General features: G+C 44.2%; 2 protein-coding genes across 7 annotated transcripts in view; one reads left to right on the top strand and one right to left on the bottom strand.

Moving 5' to 3' along the window:
• Window positions 1–1,528: 1,528 nt before the first annotated feature.
• LOC139564236 (guanine nucleotide-exchange factor SEC12-like) lies at window positions 1,529–11,381 on the bottom strand. 4 transcript variants are annotated; one of them, XM_071383589.1, is made up of 10 exons: window positions 11,140–11,381; window positions 9,929–10,105; window positions 9,519–9,708; window positions 8,903–9,153; window positions 8,719–8,799; window positions 8,450–8,577; window positions 6,881–7,054; window positions 2,530–2,602; window positions 2,285–2,444; window positions 1,529–2,167 (listed from the first exon to the last, which is right to left on the bottom strand). In XM_071383589.1, the coding sequence occupies exons 2-10, from the start codon at window positions 10,061–10,063 to the stop codon at window positions 2,073–2,075; spliced, it is 1,287 nt and encodes a 428-aa protein (XP_071239690.1). In that variant the 5' UTR covers window positions 10,064–10,105; window positions 11,140–11,381; the 3' UTR covers window positions 1,529–2,072. The 4 variants fall into 4 exon arrangements, with proteins under 4 accessions (XP_071239690.1, XP_071239687.1, XP_071239688.1 ...); XM_071383586.1 differs by having other exon boundaries at window positions 8,903–9,156; window positions 11,140–11,379; XM_071383587.1 differs by having other exon boundaries at window positions 8,903–9,156; window positions 11,074–11,350.
• A 3,078-nt stretch (window positions 11,382–14,459) lies between these two features.
• LOC139564269 (adenylate cyclase type 3-like) overlaps window positions 14,460–23,604 on the top strand; it is a 31,756-nt gene continuing 22,611 nt past the window's right edge. For 2 of the 3 annotated variants that reach the window (XM_071383651.1, XM_071383649.1), the window contains exons 1-2: window positions 14,460–16,747; window positions 18,071–18,220. In XM_071383651.1, coding sequence (XP_071239752.1) covers window positions 16,073–16,747; window positions 18,071–18,220 — 825 coding nt within the window. In that variant the 5' untranslated portion in view covers window positions 14,460–16,072. The remainder of the gene's footprint in view (window positions 16,748–18,070; window positions 18,221–23,604) is intronic. The other variant, XM_071383650.1, reaches the window with a different exon arrangement.

The raw sequence follows: 23,604 nt of genomic DNA, 5'->3' as shown, positions 1-23,604 counted from the left end.
TGAAGTTCTACCCATCAGAGGCCTTGATGTCGAGGGAGGAAAATTGGCAAGTCAATTCTGATCAAACAAATTGTAGTCCAACTGCTGGCTGGTTTAAGGCTAAAACCCCATCCAGTGTGTTGTGTATGCCAAAGCCAAACAATATTGCGGCCAACATGCCAGCAATGCAAGCCTCTCAAGGTTTCCTGCTCCCTGAAGAAGTGTCTTTGTTGTCACTGGCAAAGCACCTATAAAAGGTTATGATGTGAACTGGTGGGACCAAACATTTAAAATGTCCCAGATTGCAAAGTTCACGGTAGATAATGTCCATTCTATATCTCTAATTTGTATATCCAATGTTTTCAACCTTGTGCCCTACTATTATGCCCCTGGGTCGTGTTCAAGAAGGGTAATCATTTAAAAAAAGTTTTGCAATGGGAAACTAAAATTTGACTTTCTTATTGGATAAGTCCATGTAGACCCTCCCTGTTTTAGTCTGTCGTCTTCCAATGTGGTGCTTAATGAACGTCCCAGTGTATCACAGCAACCTTTCCATCTCTGCAACAACGCAAGTGCTTAGGCCAGGCATGTAGAGGAATGGTGGTGAGACTAGGGGCCAGACCCAAGCCGTTACATAGTCAGGTACCCAGACGGGCTGGTGGCATTATTTTAAAGAGTGTGAAGAAAGCAGGAAGAGAAAGTCATTAAAGCTCTTTAGTTGAAGGCCATTAAGCCTCGACAAAAGAGATTCCAATAAAGTGTTTAATTGGTTGAAACAAACACAGATGAACTACACAGCTTCTCGATAGTGTTAGTCGGCCATTTGTAACAAACCAAGCACTCTCCATGGTGCTTGATCGTGCAGAATCTAGAATTCCATGCTACAAAAGACCATACAATGCTGATATACAGTATGTAGACTCTGCAAGACACAGAAAACCATCACATACACTGGATCATAGCCTGCCTCATCTTTTATTTAGGATCGTTATCGCCTTCTTTTATCTTAGCTAAGTAGTGTTTAAAATGTCACGCGAGTGACTAGAGCATTAACACGAATCAGTCGGTCCAGCTCTGACAAATCAGAGCAAGCCCCGGGCCCAGACTGAATGGTTGGACATAAAACACATCTACGGAGCTGTGTGGAGCAGAAAAAGACCACCCTTCCATCTGTCAATCTGGTTTAACGCCGGAATAGGCCTGAAAGGAGACGATGAGAGATACTATACAGGTGCCTTCAGAGCAGAACTCAACTTGCCAGGTCTTTCAACATTGGAAATGGAGCTACAGGGGAGTCCACCAACGCAATTGATTTCGTTTTTCTGAAGGTCATGATGCCCTGTTGCCTGGCCTGCTTCCCAGTCGGGGATGAACAACATTAGATAGACATTTGGTCTATGCTGCTAACTAGTGGACAAAGCAGGAAAAACAGGCCTCACTGGAAACTGGTACAGAAAATCCATACGCAGAAATGTTATCCAACCAACTTGCTAAATTTACAAGTGTGTGTTTATGTATGCACAGGACAGATGGAGACTGACAGAAGAGCAATGATTTAAGTATATTTATAATTGTACACGATTTCTTAAATATCTACGATAAAAAAGGCCCGACCCCTTGCACATTCATGATGATATAGATCTGAAGCTGAGCCCTTAACTCCCCACCATGGTATAAAAGCAAAAAGAAGATTGATAAAATTAAATTATTGTGTCTCACAGAATTGGGGGTGGAAGGAGCACAGATGATTCACTGGGGGGGAGGGTGGTCCTGAATCAGGGCAAGGGGTGACAGGGAAGGAGGGGGGGGGGATACAAATATTGGTTAAGGGTATTGTAACTGATGCAGGGAATCTTATTGGGTTAAGAGTGAGTAAATGGCTCTAGTAGATGTAGTCCAGGGTTGGGCAAGTGTGGTTAAAATGTTCCACGGTTTGGTTAAGTGTGGTACGATGGCTGTAGGAGATCGATGCGTGTTCCAGGATTGAGTGGTGTCACGGGGGGTTCCTCAGAGGTTTTTGTTGAAGATTGTAGGGCTAGTAGTGGTTGTAGGGCAGTCTGATTCTTTCCTTCTCCTTAACTCCCTGTCAATGTCTAAATGAATCCTGGGAAGAGGTGCTGCAGGAGCAGGACGGCTCCCACCACCATGAGGCCACAGAAGAACAGCACCAGCCAGATAGGGAAGGATCCTGGGATGGTGGAGATGCAGAGAGAGAGAGAGAGAGAGAGAGAGAACGAAGGAGGGTGAGGGAAAAGACAATACTACTCACGATGCTCTATCAATGCTACCAATTCAAACCACTTACTTCGGTTGCGTACAGTGTGCATCTGACAGCGGCAGTCCACAGCCACACTCAACATGGCTGCCTCGTTGTTCCCTTTGAGGCTCTGGCCTTTGGGAGTGTCAGGCAGGAAGGCCAGATCGGTCACCACAATGCCGTGGGACTCCTGCACATAGTACAACTTCTACAGAGACAATGAGACAAGATAATTAGGGAGTTCCACAGGGATACGCTAAGGCAGCTAATTATTTGTGTGTGTGTGTGTGTACCTGTAGTGAAAAGGCGATATAGATTGCTACTGATCCCGTCACTGTCCCAAGGCCGAGAAAGGTTCCAGAGTCACTGTGGAACACAGCGAGAACAAAAAAGAGCTGGTTAACAGGGAAGAACAAATATCTAATACAAACACATTTATTCAGGGATAGGTGGTATACCCTATTTTAATATACACTGCTCAAAAAAATAAAGGGAACACTAAAATAACACATCCTAGATCTGAATTAATGAAATATTCTTATTATATACTTTTTTCTTTACATAGTTGAATGTGCTGACAACAAAATCACACAAAAATTATCAATGGAAATCAAATTTATCAACCCATGGAGGTCTGGATTTGGAGTCACACTCAAAATTAAAGTGGAAAACCACACTACAGGCTGATCCAACTTTGATGTAATGTCCTTAAAACAAGTCAAAATGAGGCTCAGTAGTGTGTGTGGCCTCCACGTGCCTGTATGATCTCCCTACAACGCCTGGGCATGCTCCTGATGAGGTGGCGGATGGTCTCCTGAGGGATCTCCTCCCAGACCTGGACTAAAGCATCCGCCAACTCCTGGACAGTCTGTGGTGCAACGTGGCGTTGGTGGATGGAGCGAGACATGATGTCCCAGATGTGCTCAATTGGATTCAGGTCTGGGGAACGGGCGGGCCAGTCCATAGCATCAATGCCTTCCTCTTGCAGGAACTGCTGACACACTCCAGCCACATGAGGTCTAGCATTGTCTTGCATTAGGAGGAACCCAGGGCCAACCGCACCAGCATATGGTCTCACAAGGGGTCTGAGGATCTCATCTCGGTACCTAATGGCAGTTAGGCTACCTCTGGCGAGCACATGGAGGGCTGTGCGGCCCCCCAAAGAAATGCCACCCCACACCATGACTGACCCACCGCCAAACCGGTCATGCTGGAGGATGTTGCAGGCAGCAGAACGTTCTCCACTGCGTCTCCAGACTCTGTCACATGTGCTCAGTGTGAACCTGCTTTCATCTGTGAAGAGCACAGGGCGCCAGTGGCGAATTTGCCAATCTTGGTGTTCTCTGGCAAATGCCAAACGTCCTGCACGGTGTTGGGCTGTAAGCACAACCCCCACCTGTGAACGTCGGGCCCTCATACCACCCTCATGCACATTTGTGGCCTGCTGGAGGTAATTTTGCAGGGCTCTGGCACTCCTCCTCCTTGCACAAAGGCGGAGGTAGCGGTCCTGCTGCTGGGTTGTTGCCCTCCTACGGCCTCCTCCACGTCTCCTGATGTACTGGCCTGTCTCCTGGTAGCGCCTCCATGCTCTGGACACTACGCTGACAGACACAGCAAACCTTCTTGCCACAGCTCGCATTGATGTGCCATCCTGGATGAGCTGCACTACCTGAGCCACTTGTGTGGGTTGTAGACTCCGTCTCATGCTACCACTAGAGTGAAAGCACCGCCAGCATTCAAAAGTGACCAAAACATCAGCCAGGAAGCATAGGAACTGAGAAGTGGTCTGTGGTCACCACCAGCAGAACAACTCCTTTATTGGGGGTGTCGTGCTAATTGCCTATAATTTCCACCTGTTGTCTATTCCATTTGCACAACAGCATGTGAAATTTATTGTCAATCAGTGTTGCTTCCTAAGTGGACAGTTTGATTTCACAGAAGTGTGATTGACTTGGAGTTACATTGTGTTGTTTAAGTGTTCCCTTTATTTTTTTGAGCAGTGTATATACGCCACGTCTCGGCGTTCCCGAGATGCCATTGCACACCACTGTTGTACTACGCCGTTTTTTGTTAGAGTGCAAGATTCTTGCCATTTTCCTTCGACCTTTCTCATCAACGAGCTGTTTCACAGGACTGTTGCTGACTGGTGCAACAAACAAACATCCATTCTCGGTAAACCCTAGACAATATCGTGCGTGAAAAGCCCAGGAGGATAGACGTTTGAGATACTGGATCCGGTGTACCTGGCACCGACGATCATACCAAAGCTAAAAGTCACTTACAGTTGAAGTCGGAAGTTTACATACACCTTAGCCAAATACATTTAAACACAGTTTTTCACAATTCCTGACATTAAATCCTAGTAACAATTCCATGTTTTAGGTCAGTTAGGAGCACCACTTTATTTTAAGAATGTGAAATGTCAGAATAATAGTACAGAGAATTATTTATTGCAGCTTTTTTCTTTCATCACATTCCCAGTGGGCCAGAATTTTACATACACTCAATTAATGTTTGGTAGCATTGTATTTAAATGGTTTAGGATAAAGTAATCCTTCTGACCCCCCCCCCCCCCCTTAAAAGATTTAGATGCACTATTGTAAAGTGGTTGTTCCACTGGATGTCATAAGGTGAATGCACCAATTTGTAAGTCGCTCTGGATAAGAGCGTCTGCTAAATGACTTAAATGTAAATGTTTAACTTGGGTCAAACATTTCAGGTAGCCTTCCACAAGCTTCCCACAATAAGTTGGGTGAATTGTGGCCCATTCCTCCTGACAGAGCTGGTGTAACTGAGTCAGGTTTGTAGGACTCCTTGCTCGCACATGCTTTTTCAGTTCTGCCCACATATTTTCTATAAGGTTGAGGTCAGGGCTTTGTAATGGCCACTCCAATACCTTGACTTTGTTGTCCTTAAGCCATTTTGCCACAACTTTGAAAGTATGGAAGACCCATTTGCGACCAAGCTTTAACCTCCTGACTGATGTCTTGAAATGTTGCTTCAATACATCCACATCATTGTCCTTCCTCATGATGCCATCTATTTTGTGAAGTGCACCAGTCCCTGCTGCAGCAAAGTACCCCCACAACATGATGCTGCCACGCCCATGCTTCACGGTTGGGATGGTGTTCTTCGGCTTGCAAGCCTCCCCCCTTTTCCTCCGAACATGATGATGGTCATTATGGCAAAACAGTTCTATTTTTCTTTCATCAGACCAGAGGTAATTTCTCCAAAAAGTACGATTTTTGTCCCCATGTGCAGTTGCAATCCATAGTCTGGCTTTTTTAATGGCGGTTTTGGAGCAGTGTCTTCTTCCTTACTGAGCGGCCTTTCGGGTTATGTCGATATAGGACTCGTTTTACTGTGGATATAGATACTTTTGTACCTGTTTCCTCCAGCATCTTCACAAGATCCTTTGCTGTTGTTCTGGGGTTTGATTTGCACTTTTCGCACCAAAGTACGTTAATCTCTAGGAGACAGAACGCGTCTCCTCCCTGAGCAGTATGACGGCTGCGTGGTCCCATGGTGTTTATACTTGTGTACTATTGTTTGTACAGATGAACGTGGTACCTTCAGGCATTTGTAAATCGCTCCCAAGGATGAACCAGACTTGTGGAGGTCTACAATTTTTTTTCTGAGGTCTTGGCTGATTTCTTTTGATTTTCCTATGATGTCAAGCAAAGAGGCACTGAGTATGAAGGTAGGCCTTGAAATACATCCACAGGTACACCTCCAATTGACTCAAATGATGTCAATTAGGCTATCAGAAGCTTCTAAAGCCATGACATCATTTTCTGGAATTGTCCAAGCTGTTTAAAAGCACAGCCAATTTAGTGTATGTTAACTTCTGACCCACTGGAATTGTGATACAGTGAATTTTAAGTGAATTAATCTGTATGTAAACAATTGTTGGAAAAATGACTTGTGTCATGCAAAGTATATGTCCTAACCGACTTGCCAAAACTATAGTTCGTAGTAGTTGAAAAAAATAATTTTAATGACTCCAAACTAAGTGTATGTAAACTTCCGACTTCAACTGTAGGTCACTCGTTTTGCCCATTCTAACGTTCAATCGAACAGTAACTGGAAGCCTTGATGCCGGTCTGCCTGCTTTTATATAGCAAGCCACGGCCGCGTATCTCACTGTCTGGCATTGTGGAAATTATGTAAAAATAGATCAACTTTTGGCTTATGTTTGATTGTAGAGACGAGAGAAAGCCCCTTTGAAAATAACTTAGAATGTATGTGTAGCCACCCTAGGATCATGCACAACTCATAAAACAAATTTAGAAATGTTAATATTCAAAATCATAAAATAACAAAAATGTGAAAAATATTGTGATATGGTATTTTGGCCATATCGCCCAGCCCTACATTTATGATACAGTAACGTCAGAGAAATACCTTCAATGAGCAGTTAAGCGACCTTAGAGATGAACAAATAAGGCTCTTTCTCAATTCATCTTTGCTCAATTCCTCGCAACATTTCTGATTTTCCTCCTCGCCTTCTCAAAATGCATTGGAAAAGAAGGTCTGAGGGCATGAACATTCTCCAATACGGTTCAGAAGAGGGCAAGGAAATAGGATGCAGGTAATCAAGGAAAGATGAATTGAATCCTAGGTATCCTCTCCATCCTTCCTCACCTGACAGCCAGGGTGGAGATGACCTCAGTGCCGCAGGGGTTCGTCAGCATGGGTAGGAAGTTCTGGCCGTCCCATTTAGAGAGGTAGCATTGTGGAGGTTTTCTGTCTCGTTTGTGGGGGATCTGGACAGTGTAGAGCCTCAGGGTGTCTTTCTGGTCCTCGACATTTCCAAACCTAAACGGGAGAGCGAAAAAACAAACTCAGCAAAAAAAGAAACGTCCCTTTTTCAGGACCCTGTCTTTCAAAGATAATTCGTAAAAATCCAAATAACTTCACAGATCTTCATTGTAAAGGGTTTAAACACTGTTTCCCCATGCTTGTTCAATGAACCATAAACAATTAATGAACATGCACCTGTGGAACAGTCGTTAAGACACTAACAGCTTACAGACAGTAGGCAATTAAGGTCAAGTTATCAAAACTTAGGACACTAAAGAAGCCTTTCTACTGACTCTGAAAAGCACCAAAAGAAAGATGTCCAGGGTCCCTGCTCATCTGCATGAACATGCCTCAGGCATGCTGCAAGGAGGCATGAGGACCTCAGATGAGGCCAGGGCAATAAGTTGCAATGTCCCTACGAGACGCCTAAGACAGCGCTACAGGGAGACAGGACGGACAGCTGACCGTCCTCGCAGTGGCAGACCACGTTTAACAACACCTGCACAGGATCGGAATATCAAAATATCACACCTGCGGGACAGATACAGGATGGCAACAACAACTGCCCGAGTTACACCAGGAACGCACAATCCCTCCATCAGTGCTCAAACTGTCCGCAATAGGCTGAGAGAGGCTGGACTGAGGGCTTGTAGGCCTGTTGTAAGGCAGGTCCTCACCAGACATCACCGGCAACAATGTCGCTGGACCAGACAGGACTGGCAAAAAGTGCTCTTCACTGACGAGTCATGGTTTGTCTCACCAGGGGTGATGGTCGGATTCGCGTTTATCGTCGAAGGAACTAGCAGCACACTGAGGCCTGTACTCTGGAGTGGGATCGATTTGGAGGTGGAGGGTCCGTCATGGTCTGGGGCGGTGTGTCACAGCATCATCAGACTGAGCTTGTTGTCATTGCAGGCAATCTCAACGCTGTGCGTTGCAGGGAAGACATCCTCCTCCCCCATGTGGTACACTTCCTGCAGGCTAATCCTGACATACTGCTCGTTCTGTGTGTGATTTCCTGCAAGACAGGAATGTCTGTTCTGCCATGGTGCAGTCCATGAGGAGGAGATGCACTGCAGTACTTAATGCAGCTGGTGGCCACACAAGATATTGACTGTTACTTTTGATTTTGACCCCCCCCCCCCCTTTGTTCAGGGACACATTATTCAATTTCTGTTAGTCACATGTCTGTAGAACTTGTTCAGTTTATGTCTCAGTTGTTGTTGAATCTTGTTATGGTCATACAAATATTTACACATTATTATGTTTGCTGAAAATAAACGCAGTTGACAGTGAGAGGACGTTTCTTTTTTTGCTGAGTTTATGTGGTATGCTAGTGGGACCAGAGCCATAGGTCAGTGATGTTACAGGGTATGTGAATATTCGTAGGAGAAAGGAGTATGTGCTTGCCTGCAAGACATATAGCGGTATGACTTTGCTGCTATCTGAGGCATCTTCTCATGCCAACAGAGGCTCATGGCCAGCTGGTTGCCACTCCATATACTGCAGGCAAAGTCCCGGCCCACCGTCACAAGGTGCTACACAGAAACACAAAATAACACACACAGGTCAGAAAACACTTACCAGTTTAGCTTGCACATGATGTTTATAACCTCTTTATTACTGTGATTCCAACACAGACAGACATCGAGGTCATATACTTATTAGCTGGTCAGTACCTTGTTATTCGGACTGATGTCCAAGTCTTCAATTTCCCCCTCATGGGCTTTGAAGTCCAACTTCTCTTTTAAGGAGGGGTACTGGTGAGAGAGCAGAGGCATTACAGTCAAGCTCAAAACCTGCACAGTAACAATTGGGGAGAAGTCTCAACATGGCGGCCATTTTGGCATAACTTAAACTCACCTCCCACACTCTGATGTGTCCGTCTGTTCCGCCAGTCAGTAGGAGGCTGAGATCGGGACTGAACCTCACACACTTCTGGAGGGGGTCCTGGGGGTTGAAGTCCGACTGCACCTCCCCAAACGTGTCAACAGAGATCTGGGTGGTGTTATCCTTCATCTCGGACACATTGCCCCTAGAAGCAGCAGCTCCCTCACTACCCTTACCCCCTTTCCCAGCTCGTCTCCTAGCTGCGCCCTGCTCACTGCCACCCCCTGCTGGAAAATAAGGGGCATAGTGATGTGTTCATGTAAGGCATTGTTGCCCAATCATTCTCTTTGGGACCCAAAGGGGTTGCACATTTGAGTTCTCTCCCTACCTCAAACAGACGTGATTTAAATAATCAAAGGTTTGATGATGAGTTGATTAGATTAATTAAGTGTGTTAGTGCTAGGGCAAAAATAATAATATGCAGCCCTTTGGGTCACCAGGACCAGGATTGAGAAACACAGATGTAATAGGTGAAATGTAAGATAGGAATGACGTTAGAGTAAATGTATCTGTAAAGATAATTTGAACTTTGTATATAAAGAGGTTTATAAAAGTGAATGGCAGGTTTTTGGGGGTGTTCCTTCCTTACCGTCTTTGGCTGAGGCCTTGCCCCTGGTCTGGCGTTGTCTGAAGCGCATGAGGCTGCATTTGCCGTCCTGCCCTGCGGCGATCACATCCCCGCCTATTGCCAGGTTCATGGTGGCACGCGTGTCTGTGTCATGAGAGTGCACCAGGGTGGCACAGTGCTGGTCTCCTACCAACTCCAAACCCAGGAAGTGCTGAAAAAGACAGTCCCAACTTAACTTAGCAAACACTGTACAACATTACTCAGATTTAATTAGATCAAAATAAATGCTGAATCACACGTCTACAATGTTTCTGCATTTTCACACTTACAGAATACATGCAAGGTAAAAAGGTGTGAAAAGACTAGAAATTGAGAGATTGTGCCCATAGAGCAGAACCATTACATGATCACCTAAACATTCAGTAGCTTACCACTGCATTCTTTATGCCCGTCTTGGAAGCGCCTCCCCCTCCTGCAGTGATCACCCATCCTGTTTTGGGGTCGACTTTGATTGTGTAGAGGGGGAAGGGGGCCCTATACAGGTCTGGCATCCTCCATTTGCCCATGGCCCTTGAAGGAATCAATCCACTTCACGGCAAATTCCTTGTCTGTAGAAACAGATGCATGAGAACTCAAAATACAAGTCAAAAAACAATATTTACACAATAGTAGCTAAATCCTTGCTTTTAGCAAATGCTGGTGTACTTACATACACTAGCGTTGCTTTCAATTGTATTTGGTTGCACAAAACAGTCCATGGGAAGCCAGAAGTTAAATACAAATTTCAGACAGCCTAGGATGTTGCACACCCTTGGCTGAACGCAGTTTGCAACGTCCCAAGTTGTCCGAAAATGGTGGTGGACAATTGTGTATTAAGACAGTACACATATTTTTCCTGTTTTAGAAGATACTGACCCTACCATTACACTGAGCTGCACTGAGGGTGGAACACAATAATGGTTACATTAAGACACTATGGAGCCGGGGTGATATGGGTCGGAAAACATACCTCAATGCAGGGATGGGATACGCCACTGTACTCCAGAGTGTACCTTTATCCATACTGCACCATTGAAAAGATTGAAATACCGCTAGTTTTCCTGGGAAACTGCCATTTTCGGCTTCATGCTAGCTGAAGATGAAAAGTAAAGTTTTCTGGAAACTGGCAGTATTTCAATCTTCTCGGTGGAGCAGTGTGGATAAAAATAACATTTGGAGTACAGTGGCATATCCCATTCCTGCAATGAGGTACGTTTCCCGACCCATATCTCGCGCCGACTCCAATGTGTGTTAATGTAACCATGATTGCGTTATGATCTCAGGTGTAAACAAGAGTAACGGTAGGGATGGTATATTCTGCCTGGCAACCCTAGCGCGCTTGCTACATCGTTTACTAACTAACTAGAACAGTTTTTATTTTAATGTTAGCTCGCTAAACATCCCATCGCGAAAGTATTGTTAGCTAGCTAGCTACATAACTTGAAACCTTAGCAATTGTCACTGCACAATACATCTGAACAAGACCGTTTATCTAGCTAGCTAACTCGCCATCTAAGCTTTTAGCATGCCAGCCTACCATTAGCTACTTGAGCATGAATGGTGTAGTTGATACCCAATATATTTGAGGTCTTGCAAACTCCACCTGTGTAATCTGCTCCGATTTCTCTTCTGATGCCAACTATTTCATTTCGTTGGCTATTATTCCCATTATGAGCTGTCACTGGCTGCACACATCTAATGAAAATAACGCTCAAGTTGCTAGCTAGGTAGCCAGCTTGCTACTTCCCTACAAACACGTCAGCAGCGTGCAACCTGAGCGATCACCTCATTAAAGACGCCCCTGTACGTACACTGTCAAATATTTTTTAAGAACTATCGCTAGATAGACCACACCCTGTTGTTTCCAATAAAATAAAAGTAATCACAGTGGGCAGAGCCAAGCACGACCTAGCGAGATCCTATTGGTGCGTTCTAGTATTATTTGCATATTACCGTTTGGGAACGCCTACTCTGTGAAGTGCGCGAGCGCAATAACTCAATTCGCCATTGCTCTACCAAACAGCGCATTTTTATACATTTATTTTTTAAACTTTGGCAAAGGGTAAGGTCTACAAAACCTGGTCCACTCTGTTCGTAACAGATTCTAGTTTGGGGAACAGAAAACTGTATTAAGATTAAATGTTTAATCGATGAGAAGATTTGCAGAATGTTGGCCAAAATCCATCTCACTCCATATTCTCCCACTGCCAGCCACTGGGCTTCCTCTAATAACCATATTTGGTGGTGAGTGGAAATACTAACCGGATGCTTCAGATTTATATATCCGGTGAAACATCTGTCTCATTGTTCTGTGACAATATTGATTGAACTGTATTGTTGTTTTTTTCTAAATACAATAAACATTTTAATAGCATTGCAAAACAAGAGACAAATATTTGCTACATGTTTTACATAGATGTATTCTATTCTACATAGATCTAAAAACTTCTGCAGATCATGGACAGCAGAAAATATTTGCACAGGCCTATATTGGCCAAACAATGTATTGATAATAACACTTTCCTTGTGCAAATAATCGGTTTCTTCTTTGTCCTCTGTGGCCAATGCCATGGGAAACAATATGCACATCTGATGTCCTATTCTGATTCTGCCCAACAGGGTCATTCAAAGAGTTACAGTGTACCGGCTTAATCACATGAGAGGGATGATGAAAAATATGGTCTCTCTAAAACAATCATACATTCATAGTGATACTGAGAGAATGATTGTGATATTGTTATAGGACAATGTTTATTTATGAATCTAGAGAAAACATGATAAGAGACATGGTTAAACACAATAAACAGGCTAAATGTGTCACTCCCTTCCCTTGCCCATTTATAACTTGGAAGAGATCATTCTGAAAAATCCGCTTTAGCAAAGCAATCAATTGTTATGCCTCCGAATAAAATCATGACATTACATAATCATCTGTCAACTGTTAAAGGATGTACCCTAATCCATTGCCTCCCGTAACCTGTGTCTAATTTTGCACACCATCGCCATCTGTCAGCCTTTGCTGGTGCTAAAGAGCACTCGTTTAATAATTATTGTTGGCTGTTCTCTGGGGAAATCTGTCTCTCCAAGGCAACATCAGTCTTGGGATCCAGCAATTAATGAATCACTTTTACAGAGAGGTTACCTACAAGCCTCATCTAATTCTCAATTGGCTGCATCACTCTAGGCACATATCGGTAGCAGTAGGTTCATTCTCGATGATTAGCACAGCTTAAAAAATATGTTCGCAAGTGTTCTCGTGGCCTCTGCTTCCTTGACAAAATCCAAATTGATACATCATGTACTTTAAAAAAAAATGATGCAAAGGATAGATCAAGGGGTGTGTTTATGGGGGGGGGGGCATAGTAACAAGGGAGAGGACAGAGGGCCCTGTGATATTGGGTATCACACACCCCAAGCTATAGAGGGATGAATACAGGGGGAAGTATGATTGTTCAATTTGGGCCTGAGAGGCAGGGAGATGTTGATGAGTTTGTTCCCAGTAACAAAAAAGGTCAATGGTCTGGGTATTGATCACACGTTCAATACAGGGTTTCAGTGGAATAGTCAATACAGGTCTGATGGCGGTGTCAACGAAAGAAGCCGGTCTCGGGCAGGTTCTGCACAGCCAGTAGCGTTTCTGGGACACAAACAAATGACCAAACACAACAACCTGAACACATCTCATAGTCCAAAAATAATAATAAAGAACGATGCCATATGGTGCATGAACAGCCCTGGAGCGCCTAGACTCAGTTCCTGCTCCACACACACACATTGTTTGGCATTTTACTGCATCGTTAGGAGCTAGTAACAAGCGTTTCGCTTCACCCGCTGTAAGATTTGCTAAATTGTGTAAGCAACCTTTGATTTGAAACAGGGTGGGTGTTGTGTGTGAGCAAAATAAACTGATCAAATCAAGTTTATTTTATATAGCCCTTCGTACATCAGCTAATATCTCGAAGTGCTGTACAGACACCCAGCCTAAAACCCCAAACAGCAGGCAATGCAGGTGTAGAAGCACGGTGGCTAGGAAAAACTCCCTAGAAAGGCCAAAACCTAGGAAGAAACCTAGAGAGGAACCAGGCTATGAGGGGTGGCCAGTCCTCTTCTGGCTGTGCTGGGTGGAGATTATAACAGAACTATGCCAAGATGTTCAAAATGTTCATAAGTGACAAGCATGGTCAAATAATAATCATGAATCATTTTCAGTTGGCTTTTCATAGCCGATCATCAAGAGTTGAAAATAGCAGGTCCGGGACAGGTGGCGGTTCCATAACCGCAGGCAGAACAGCTGAAACTGGAACATAGCAGCAAGGCCAGGTGGACTGGGGACAGCAAGGAGCCATCACGCCCGGCAGCCCCGACGCACGGTCCCAGGGCTCAGGTCCTCCGAGAGAGAGAAAGAGAGAGAGAAGGAGAGAATTAGAGAGAGCCAAGATTTTCAAAATGATGTTGTGTCTTCTGCTGCTGCTCTTGTTTGGATTGTTCAAGCCGATGGGGAAACAGCTGTCGATAAGTAGCTATCAATTGTTCCCTCCTAAAGACCGGTTCAAGTGACATGCATATTTATTTCATGGTGCTTGTTGGATCTAGGGGTAGGCCCAAGGCTTCCAACCTTTTTTTCTAATTTAACTATAGAAGTAGATCATTTGATGTGATAATGGTCAGAGTCAATTAGTGTACTCAGACATTGTGGTGTTAAGGCCAGGAGGCATAAAAACACTATGCGAACTTTAGTGGCAATTAATCAATAAAATCAAGTGTCATATTAGAGCATGCTCGTCCAGTCATAATGAATAACCATAGGCTATTTACATTTAGTTATCCCATTTGGAATTGTCTGTCCCTATTTCTGACTTTGTACATGGGAAGCAAAGGGAGTGGGTGATCTAAAGAGGGGGACGGGCTTATCGGGGGTAGAAAGTGAAGACCGAGGGCGAAAAAGCAGAGCTGGTCCGTGTTTTCTGCAGAAGGCGAGAGTCCATTGTAGTCTATTACTCGTCGAGAGGGACATGTTCATGTTATTCTTATAACAAACACCCAAAATGCACTGTTTTGATTACAAGTGACATCTAATCCTGACAAGAGCGAGCACCACCTATAGGAGATCGAAAGTGTCTTTTTTTCTTCTTCCATGGCTCGGTAAACGGATGCAACAATATGCGGATGGTTTTTACATCATCTGGTACAAAATCTCTGTTCACAGGCGGCATCTTAAAAAGGATAGATAGACAGGCGATGCCAAACGTCGAGTCACTGGAGAATGAAAACCTACATTGAAAGATCACGTTCGTCTTTGGCCATCGCCACATGTTAAATGGATACAGAATGGGTAAATAATGACGCTTATTGTTTTCAGTCATTCGATCATTTATATGGGTATGACAATAGCGGTCCTCCTATAGCACCTTTTCAAAATAGAAATGTAACCAAACGATTTAACCCTGAAATCACAGGCAACAAACTCATCAATATGTGTAATGAGGGCAAGAAATATGATGTCCCTATACTGTAGGCTGGAAAACCGCGTTGCTTAATAATACGGCAAAAAAAAAAATACTGTGTTAAGTATTTTAAATGGATAGTCACGATGGTGTCATTTTGGAAATCCATTTTACAAGTTCTATTTTTTTTCTCTCTTTCATAGAGCGCAACATGTAGCCTATTTCCTGCGTGCGCTGTAAAATCAGAAGTCACGCATAGTTCTCCGGGGTTATTCTCAACTGAGGACAGAGGCGCAGTTCTCAAGATAAATATTGGTAGGTAACGACAGACATTGCTCTCAGTATCAGTCTGTCAACTACAAAGAAGAAACGAACCTGGGCCTCTTTTGCACAGGCTGTCCATATTTCCCAAGAACTTTCTTAAAAATCCCAATTTTTCCCAACGTGGATTGCTAGTCAGGTGACTTCTCAGGTGGGGGGGGCACAATTCATGATCAAACAGCATCCCATATTCTTCACTTCTTTTGAGTTTTCACCATGGAAACCCCATGTGAACAATGGTGATGACCTTGATACAATGAATATGGAGAGAAGGGTGGCAATGTAAACAAAGTTTTGCATTCGAAAAGAAGAAAAGCTATATTATCGCCCTCACTTCATTCTTAGTTAGTTTTCCATGGGCTCACTTAAGGGAAATGAACATGGTCCAGGAGAACCTTTAAATCTCCTTTTGTCTTAAGTCTACATTTGGAGGAGGACATTGGATTGGGGAATCAACTGACAGAATGAACTGACACTGTCAGAGACGTGTAACTAACAAATATGTGAGCAAAGCTATTCCAAAGTGCAGGGTCTGACAATCAAGACACTACGTGTGATTTTAAAGGACATTTGGGACACCTCAGGGCAAAAGGTTCAGATTACACACAGGAGAATAAAAGGGAACCCGATGAGAGAGCACGATGTAGGCCTACGTTTGAACCTTACAACAGTACCTTGAGGAATTTTACACCTGCAGAACTACAAAACAGATTTCCACTTTTTTTTACGACGAGGTCACAGGAAGGATACAACACTTAGTCAGCATTCACGATGCCTCGCAACCGGGCCTTCTCGGAGCCTGAGTACTCAGCAGAGTATTCGGCGGACTGCTCTGTGACCCTACCATCGGACCCGGGCCATGCCGTGGGGCGCACGCACGAGGTAACGGTTCGCAGCCAAGGGTGCTGCCTCTGCCTCCCACGCTTCATGCGTCTCACTTTTGCACCCGAGTCTCTGGAGAACCTCTATCAGACCTATTTCCGCCGGCAGCGACACGAAACCCTGCTGGTTCTGGTTGTGTTTGCTGCCCTGTTTGACAGCTACATCATTGTCATGTGCGCTGTGGTCTACACAGATGAAAAGCTGGCCTCTGTGGTGGTGGCATCAGTAGGCCTGGCATCAGACATCTTACTCTATGTGTTGTGCTGCTACGGCCTGCTACCCGACCGCATCTCACGACGTGTGGTGCCCTACGCCCTGTGGGTGCTCATAGCGGCCCAGATCTTCTGCTACCTGGGCCTGAACTATGCCCGCTTCCACCAGGCCAGTGACACAGTGGGCTGGCAGGCCTTCTTTAGCTTCTCCTTCTTCCTGACACTGCCCTTGCGGCTCACGCCCATTGTGCTGATCACATCCGTGTCGTGCGGGGTCCACACCCTGGTGCTGGGGGTCACCATTGCACAGCAGCAGCAGGAGGATATCCAGGGGGCTGCCCTCGGGAGACAGGTGAGAGTGGGGATGGGGCTGAGGACACACCTCGGGTGGGGGATGAGTTGCAGCGGGAGTGGGTGAGGGGTGAGGGGGATTGAAGTTGCAGGTAGAGTGGGAGCTGGGTAAGAGTGGGGGCTGAGGACACTTGCAGGAGGGGAAGGAAGTTGCAGGTGGAGAGTGAGACGGGTGAGAGTGGTTCAGGAAACACCTGGGGTGGGTGGACACGAGTTGGATGAAGTTGCAGGTGGAGTTGGAGACAGGCAGGTGTGAGGGGGGGGGGTGTGAGTAAGGTAGATAGTAGGGTGGCAGGTAGAAAAGGTGAACAGATCTTGTGAAGTAGCTCATAAAAGAAAATGACTAGGAACAGTGCAACATGCCATACTTGCAACACAAGGAATGATGAGCAATTACTAGGGTATATACGGTAGATTTAATAAGAAACCTGACAGTGCAGGTAAGTCATGCTAGCTTTCCTGATCACATCAAATGGTGTGTTGAAATAATTTCATCATGCAGAAGATTAGCCTCCACTCTATGTACTATTTATGTCACGTTTTGCCCTGTAATTGTCTTACAGCATCTACAATGAATAGGCATTACTGGTGAGTCTACAAACAGGCTGAATGTATCAAATGTTTCGGTGACAGAGCAGAGGCTGAGAATAGACTGAGGTTTGAGTGTCTCCTAACAATTAAAAGAAGTCTGAGGTAGAAGTATCAATGGCACAAAAAAAGCCTCTGGTTTCGTCATTTGTCTGTATTTGATATTTTAGAGGTCGTTCTCTTGTTTGACATCAACACTGTTCTCAAAAGGTCCACCGTTTTTTGGTTCTCAGTATGCTCATGTCTTTGTCATAGTCTCACAGTAATCCAATGAGAGGCAGGCAGCCCAATAAAAGGCCAACCACCCTATCGGAGCTTCAGTCTCGGCGAATCAACTGTTATTCAATGACAAAACAGTGCAGTATCCACACTTTGTTTGAAATGTAACTCATCAGCAGCCACCTCACTGCAATCTATACGAGTTTGGTAATAGTTTAGAGTGCTGGTTTCTTTTTGCCTGTCTGCCACATTCATGGCTGCAGAAAGTCCGTAAGATACCACTAGCCTAGGTCATGATAAGTCTACACAAGGGTCCCCCCTACAGGGTTCAGAGTGTGTGTGCATGCGTCCGTATGTCAAATCAAATTTGCATTTGTCACATGCTTCGTAAACAACAGGTGTAGACTAACAGTTAAAAGATTACTGTGCGTGCCTGTTTGTGTGTTTTTTTTTTTTATATAGTGCCTGTGTTGTGTGTAAGTGTGTGTGTGTCTAATGACTCTGTTGCGTTCTCCAGCTGCTGGCCAACGTAGTGATCTATGTGTGTGCCATCACTGTGGGCGTCATGTCCTACTACATGGCAGACCGGAAACACCGCAAGGCCTTCCTGGAAGCACGGCAGTCCCTGGAGGTCAAACTCAATCTGGAGGAACAGAGCCAGCAGCAGGTGAGACTGGCAGACTGAGACGTAGGAAGTTTTGGTAAAAACATATGGCGGGAGGACAGAGGGGCATATACAATATAGGGCAGGAGACACATATTCAGAGAGAGAGAAAAGTGACAGAGGTTAGTAGGTTTGAATGGTAGGTTAGAGAGTGGGGGGGGCAATAAGGAGTGTGTGGCAGTGCCAGAGTAGTGCCCTGGTTTGAATGTATGTGATTCTGATTCAGACCTGTTTTATTTATGTTGAAGCCAAAGGGAATTTAAACACAATACTTAGTATCTACAGTTCCATTTGATCTACTGTTACACTACACTAAGCTAGTTAAATGTGTGTGAGCGTGCATGTGTGTGTGTGTGTGTGTGTGTGTGTGTGTGTGTGTGCACTTTGTCTGTTTGTTAGCTCTGTGTCAGCAGTCATTTCCCCTCCCTCCCCTGTCTCACAGCTGTGGCCATTGGGCATTCTTGATTGCTACTATTTATGGACCAGAGGGTCACTGCTATAGAGCTGAGAGGAAAGGGGTGATTATGGAGGGAAGGAGGGAGGAAAGGAAAGGAGGGAGCAAATGTGTGTATGTGTGTGTGTATGAGAGAGAGAAGGGCTGATAAGACCATGAGAGGAGAAACTCCCAGAATACTAATGGAGAAGCATGGGCTGCTGGGAGACAAGGACCGCCAGCCAATCAAGGAGCATCCGGTCGCTGCAGGTTACCATGGCGACCGGCCTCCTGAGACGATGTCCGCAGTAATCACTCTGCTGACTCTCTTGCCCATTTTTTTTGTCCCTCTCCGTCAGGTTTTGATAAGAACGTAGAAAACCCCTGCCACGTTATTTGTTTTCCACCCTCTCTGTGTGTGTGTGTGTGTGTGTGTGTGTGTGTGTGTGTGTGTGTGTGTGTGTGTGTGTGTGTGTGTGTGTGTGTGAACTCAAGGTTTTTGTTTGCCTGATGCGTTTGTGTTTTCCAATGTTTATGTTTCTAGTCTTGGATCATCAAGGGTGGAATCTGTTCAGATGGACTTATGTGATGATGAGTGATAGTTTTAGGCCAATCAGATTTGTGTACAGGTACAGTGCTTTTAACAGGGAGAAAAGTTATAGGCCTATTTTTTGGGCTGACAATTGTACCATGTCATACTGAGACCAAGGTCTCTTTTACAGATGAGCCTTAAATGACAGAAAATACACACATCAAAACGCAAGCAGAAAGAAAAACATGGTCATAGAAAACAAACACATTCATCAGTAATAAGCATTTGTAAAGTCTCATCTCCCGGGTGGCGCAGTGGTCTAGGGCACTGCATCGCAGTGCTAGCTGCGCCACCAGAGTCTCTGGGTTCGCGCCCAGGCTGGGCTGGGTTCGCGCCCAGGCTCTGTCGCAGCCGGCCGCAACCGGGAGATCCGTGGGGCGACGCACAATTGGCATAGCGTCGTCCGGGTTAGGGAGGGTTTGGCCGGTAGGGATATCCTTGTCTCAGTATATAAAAAATGTAATAAAATGTATGCACTCTACTGTAAGTCGCTCTGGATAAGAGCGTCTGCTAAATGACTAAAATGTAAAATGTAAATGTAAAGTAAAAAATATAAATCATTCTCAATCAGCTTAATGAATTCCCCTAGAGGCACCCAAATATCAAATCTAAGAACATTTTGAAGATTATTCCACAGATAAAGTGCAAGGAAACTAAAAGCTGATTTACCTAACTCGGTAAGGAATTTCCTGAATTAGTCATCCCAGAGACCGGGTGTGGTAACTCGTATGTCTAAAGTTTAGTAAAGAAGTTAGGTACAGTGGGACTTTTTGTAAAAGGGCTTTCTAAATAAAAACATAGCAATGTATCAATCTACGTGACTTCATAGGGCCAACCAACTGTCTGTCGGAACCCCAGTAAGACTAGCTGTCGCTAATGGGGATGCTAATAAATCAAATGAATGCATTGACGAGTACAAACATTTTAGCCTGTAATAAAGCCGGTGCGCTATGATAAACTGCATCTAACAGCTTTAATGAAGTGGCAGCTGACTTCATATAGATGATGTTGCTGTAGTCTAGGACCGAAAGGAACGTCGACTGAATAATCTGCGTTCTACTATTTGGCGAGAGGCAGGACCCATTTCTATAGAAGAAGCCCATTTTTATTCTCAGCTTCTTAAGTCATCAATATGCTTTTTAAAAGACAGCTTTAAATCTATCCAGATATTTGTAAGCAGGGACACAATCAATATGGACACCATCCAAATGACATGCTAAAATCATCAGAGTTATTTTGTTGTGCTCTAGAGAACAACATATACTTGGTTTTACCTGAATGCAATACTAATTCCAGGTCAATACATTTTTTCTGTAATACAATGAAAGCAGACTGTAGACCAGATAGAGCCTGGTCAACCGTGGGGGAAATAGCATACACAACAGTATCATCGGCATACAAAAGTGCAGTTTTCTTTAGAAGTCGATATTGTTCATGTAAAAAGCACAGGACCAGAATCGACCCCTGTAGGACACCTTTCGTAATATCTAGGAAATCGTATTTAACATCATCAGTAGATATACACATTGAGTTTTAAGCCAGTTACATGCAATCTGGTCTAGGTCAATTGAGGAAAGCCTCTGAATTAGCCATGAGTGATCAAAAGTATTGAAAGCCTTTGACAGGTCAATGAAGAGGGCAGCACAATGTTGCCTTTTATCCATACAGTTAACCACATCATTTATAACTAAGGAGGCAGCAGAGATAGTGCTATGACCTGGTCTAAAACCCAGCTGATGTACATTTAGAATACATTTCAAAGATAAGAAAGATCTTTAGCTGAGAATGAATCAAGGATTCTAATATTTTTAGCTAGGCAAGAAAGTTTAGAAATAGGGTGATTTTAATTATTTAGATCACAAGGGTCCGCACGTTTGTGAAGGGGGAGTACATGGGCCGCCATCCAAACCTTGGGGATAGTACCAGATATAATCATCAGGTAAAAAATATGGGTTAATGATTCAGTAATCAGGGGGGCAGAGAGCTGCAGCAAAAATGGATCAAGCATTTCAGCCCATATCAGATTTTTTTTTACCCGTCTTAATGCATATCACATATAGTAAATTGTTGAAATGAAAACAAAGATTCACTAGAAGTTGATTGATTAACCATCAAGTCAGCTAGAGGCTGGCAGAGGAAGAGCAGTTGATTGACTTACCAAGGTCAATTAAACCACCATTTCTCGCAAATAAAAAGCCTGCCAAGATAAAATTATGATTAAAAGTATCACTTATCCCATTCTTCTCAGTTATGATGCCAGAGTCAGACTGAACTTGCTTAGGAAGGGAAGAGGAATTTGTATGCTACAATGCAGTTACTGTTTTCCAAAATTTTGAAGGATCACCAGCTGTCGGATATAGAGCTTAAAAGGTAGCTTGATTTAGCTTTCTTAATCGAGATAGTACATCTGTTTCGCAAGTTTACATACACTCAATTAGTATTTGGTAGCATTGCCTTTAAATTGTTTGACTTGGGTCAAACGTTTCAGGTAGCCTTCCACAAGCTTCCCAAAATAAGTTGGGTGAATTTTGGCCCATTCCTCCTGACAGAGCTGGTGTAATGGAGTCAGGTTTGTAGGCCTCCTTGCTCGCACACGCTTTTTCAGTTCTGCCCACAGAATTTCTATAGGGTTGAGGTCAGGCCACTCCAATACCTTGACTTTGTTGTCCTTAAGCCATTTTGCCACAACTTTGGAAGTATGCTTGGGGTCATTGTCCACTTGGAAGACGCATTTGCGACCAAGCTTTAATTTCCTGACTGATGTCTTGAGATGTTGCTTCAATATATCCACATAGGTTTCCTTCTTCATAATGCCATCTATTTTGTGAAGTGCACCAGTCCCTCCTGCAGCAAAGCACCCCCACAACATGATGCTGCTACTCCTGTGCTGCACGGTTGGGGTGGTGTTCTTCGACTTGCAAGCCTCCCCCTATTTCCTCCAAACATAACGATGGTCATTATGGCCAAACAGTTCTATTTTTGTTTCATCAGACTAGATTACATTTCCCCAAAAAGTACGATCTTTGTTCGCATGTGCAGTTGCAAACCATAGTCTGGCTTTTTTATGGTGGTTTTGGAGCAGTGGCTTCTTCCTTGCTGAGCGGCCTTTTAGGTTATGTCGATATAGGACTCGTTTTACTGTGGATATAGATACTTTGTACCTGTTTCCTCCAGCATCTTCACAAGGTCCTTTGCTGTTGTTCTGGGATTGATTTGCACTTTTCGTACCAAAGTACATTCATCTCTAGGAGACAGAATGCGTCTCCTTCCCGAGCGGTATGATGGCTGTGTGGTCCCATGGTGTTTATACTTGCGTACTATTGTTTGTACAGATGAACGTGGTACCTTCAGGCAATTGGAAATTGCTCCCAAGGATGAACCAGACTTGTGGAGGTCTACAATTTATTTTCTGAGGTCATGGCTGATTTCTTTTGATTTTCCCATGATGTCAAGCAAAGAGGCACTGAGTTGAAGGTAGGCTTTGAAATACATCCACAAGTACGCCTACAATGGACTCAAATTATGTCAATTAGCCTATCAGAAGCTTCTAAAGCCATGACATCATTTTCTGGAATTTTACAAGCTGTTTAAGGGCACAGTCAACTTGGTGTATGTAAACTTCTGACCCACTAGAATTGTCATACAGTGAATTATAAGTGAAATAATTACCGCCACACCGGCGGAGCATACTCGGACCAAAGCGCAGCGTGATCTGGGTTCCACATATTTATTGAAGTGGAACTTAGAACAATACAAAATAAAGAAACAACGAAACGTGATGTAAATGAAGTGCTCAAAGGCAACAACACAAAAACAAGATCCCACAAAACACAGTGGGGAAATGGCTGCCTAAATATGATCCCCAATCAGAGACGACGATAAACAGCTGCCTCTGATTGGGAACCATACCAGACCAACATAGCACTAAACAACCTAGATAGGAACACACCCCCCCCCCCCTAGTCACACCCCGACCTAAGCAAAATAGAGAATAAAACAGGCTCTCTATGGTCAGTGTAACGGTCCTGACCTGTTTTATGTTGTTTTTGTATGTGTTTAGGTCAGGGCATGTGTTTTGGGTGGGCAGTCTATGTTATCTGTTTCTATGTTGGTTGTGGTTGCCTGGTATGGCTCTTAATTAGAGGCAGGTGTTTTGCGTTCTCCTCTAATTAAGAGTCATATTTAGGTAGGGTGTTCTCACTGTTTGTTTGTGGGTGATTGTCTCCTGTGTCGTCGAATGTATGTACCATACGGGACTGTTTGGCTGTTCGTTTATTTTGATGTCGTCTGTTTCCTGTCCGTGAGTTTACGTTTAGTTATGTAAGTTTATGTTCAGGTTTCGTCAACGTCGTTTTCTTGTTT

This window comes from Salvelinus alpinus, chromosome 35, assembly GCF_045679555.1.
Source record: "Salvelinus alpinus chromosome 35, SLU_Salpinus.1, whole genome shotgun sequence".
Lineage (NCBI taxonomy): Eukaryota > Metazoa > Chordata > Actinopteri > Salmoniformes > Salmonidae > Salvelinus > Salvelinus alpinus.
This window is presented reverse-complemented; position numbering and strand designations above follow the sequence as displayed.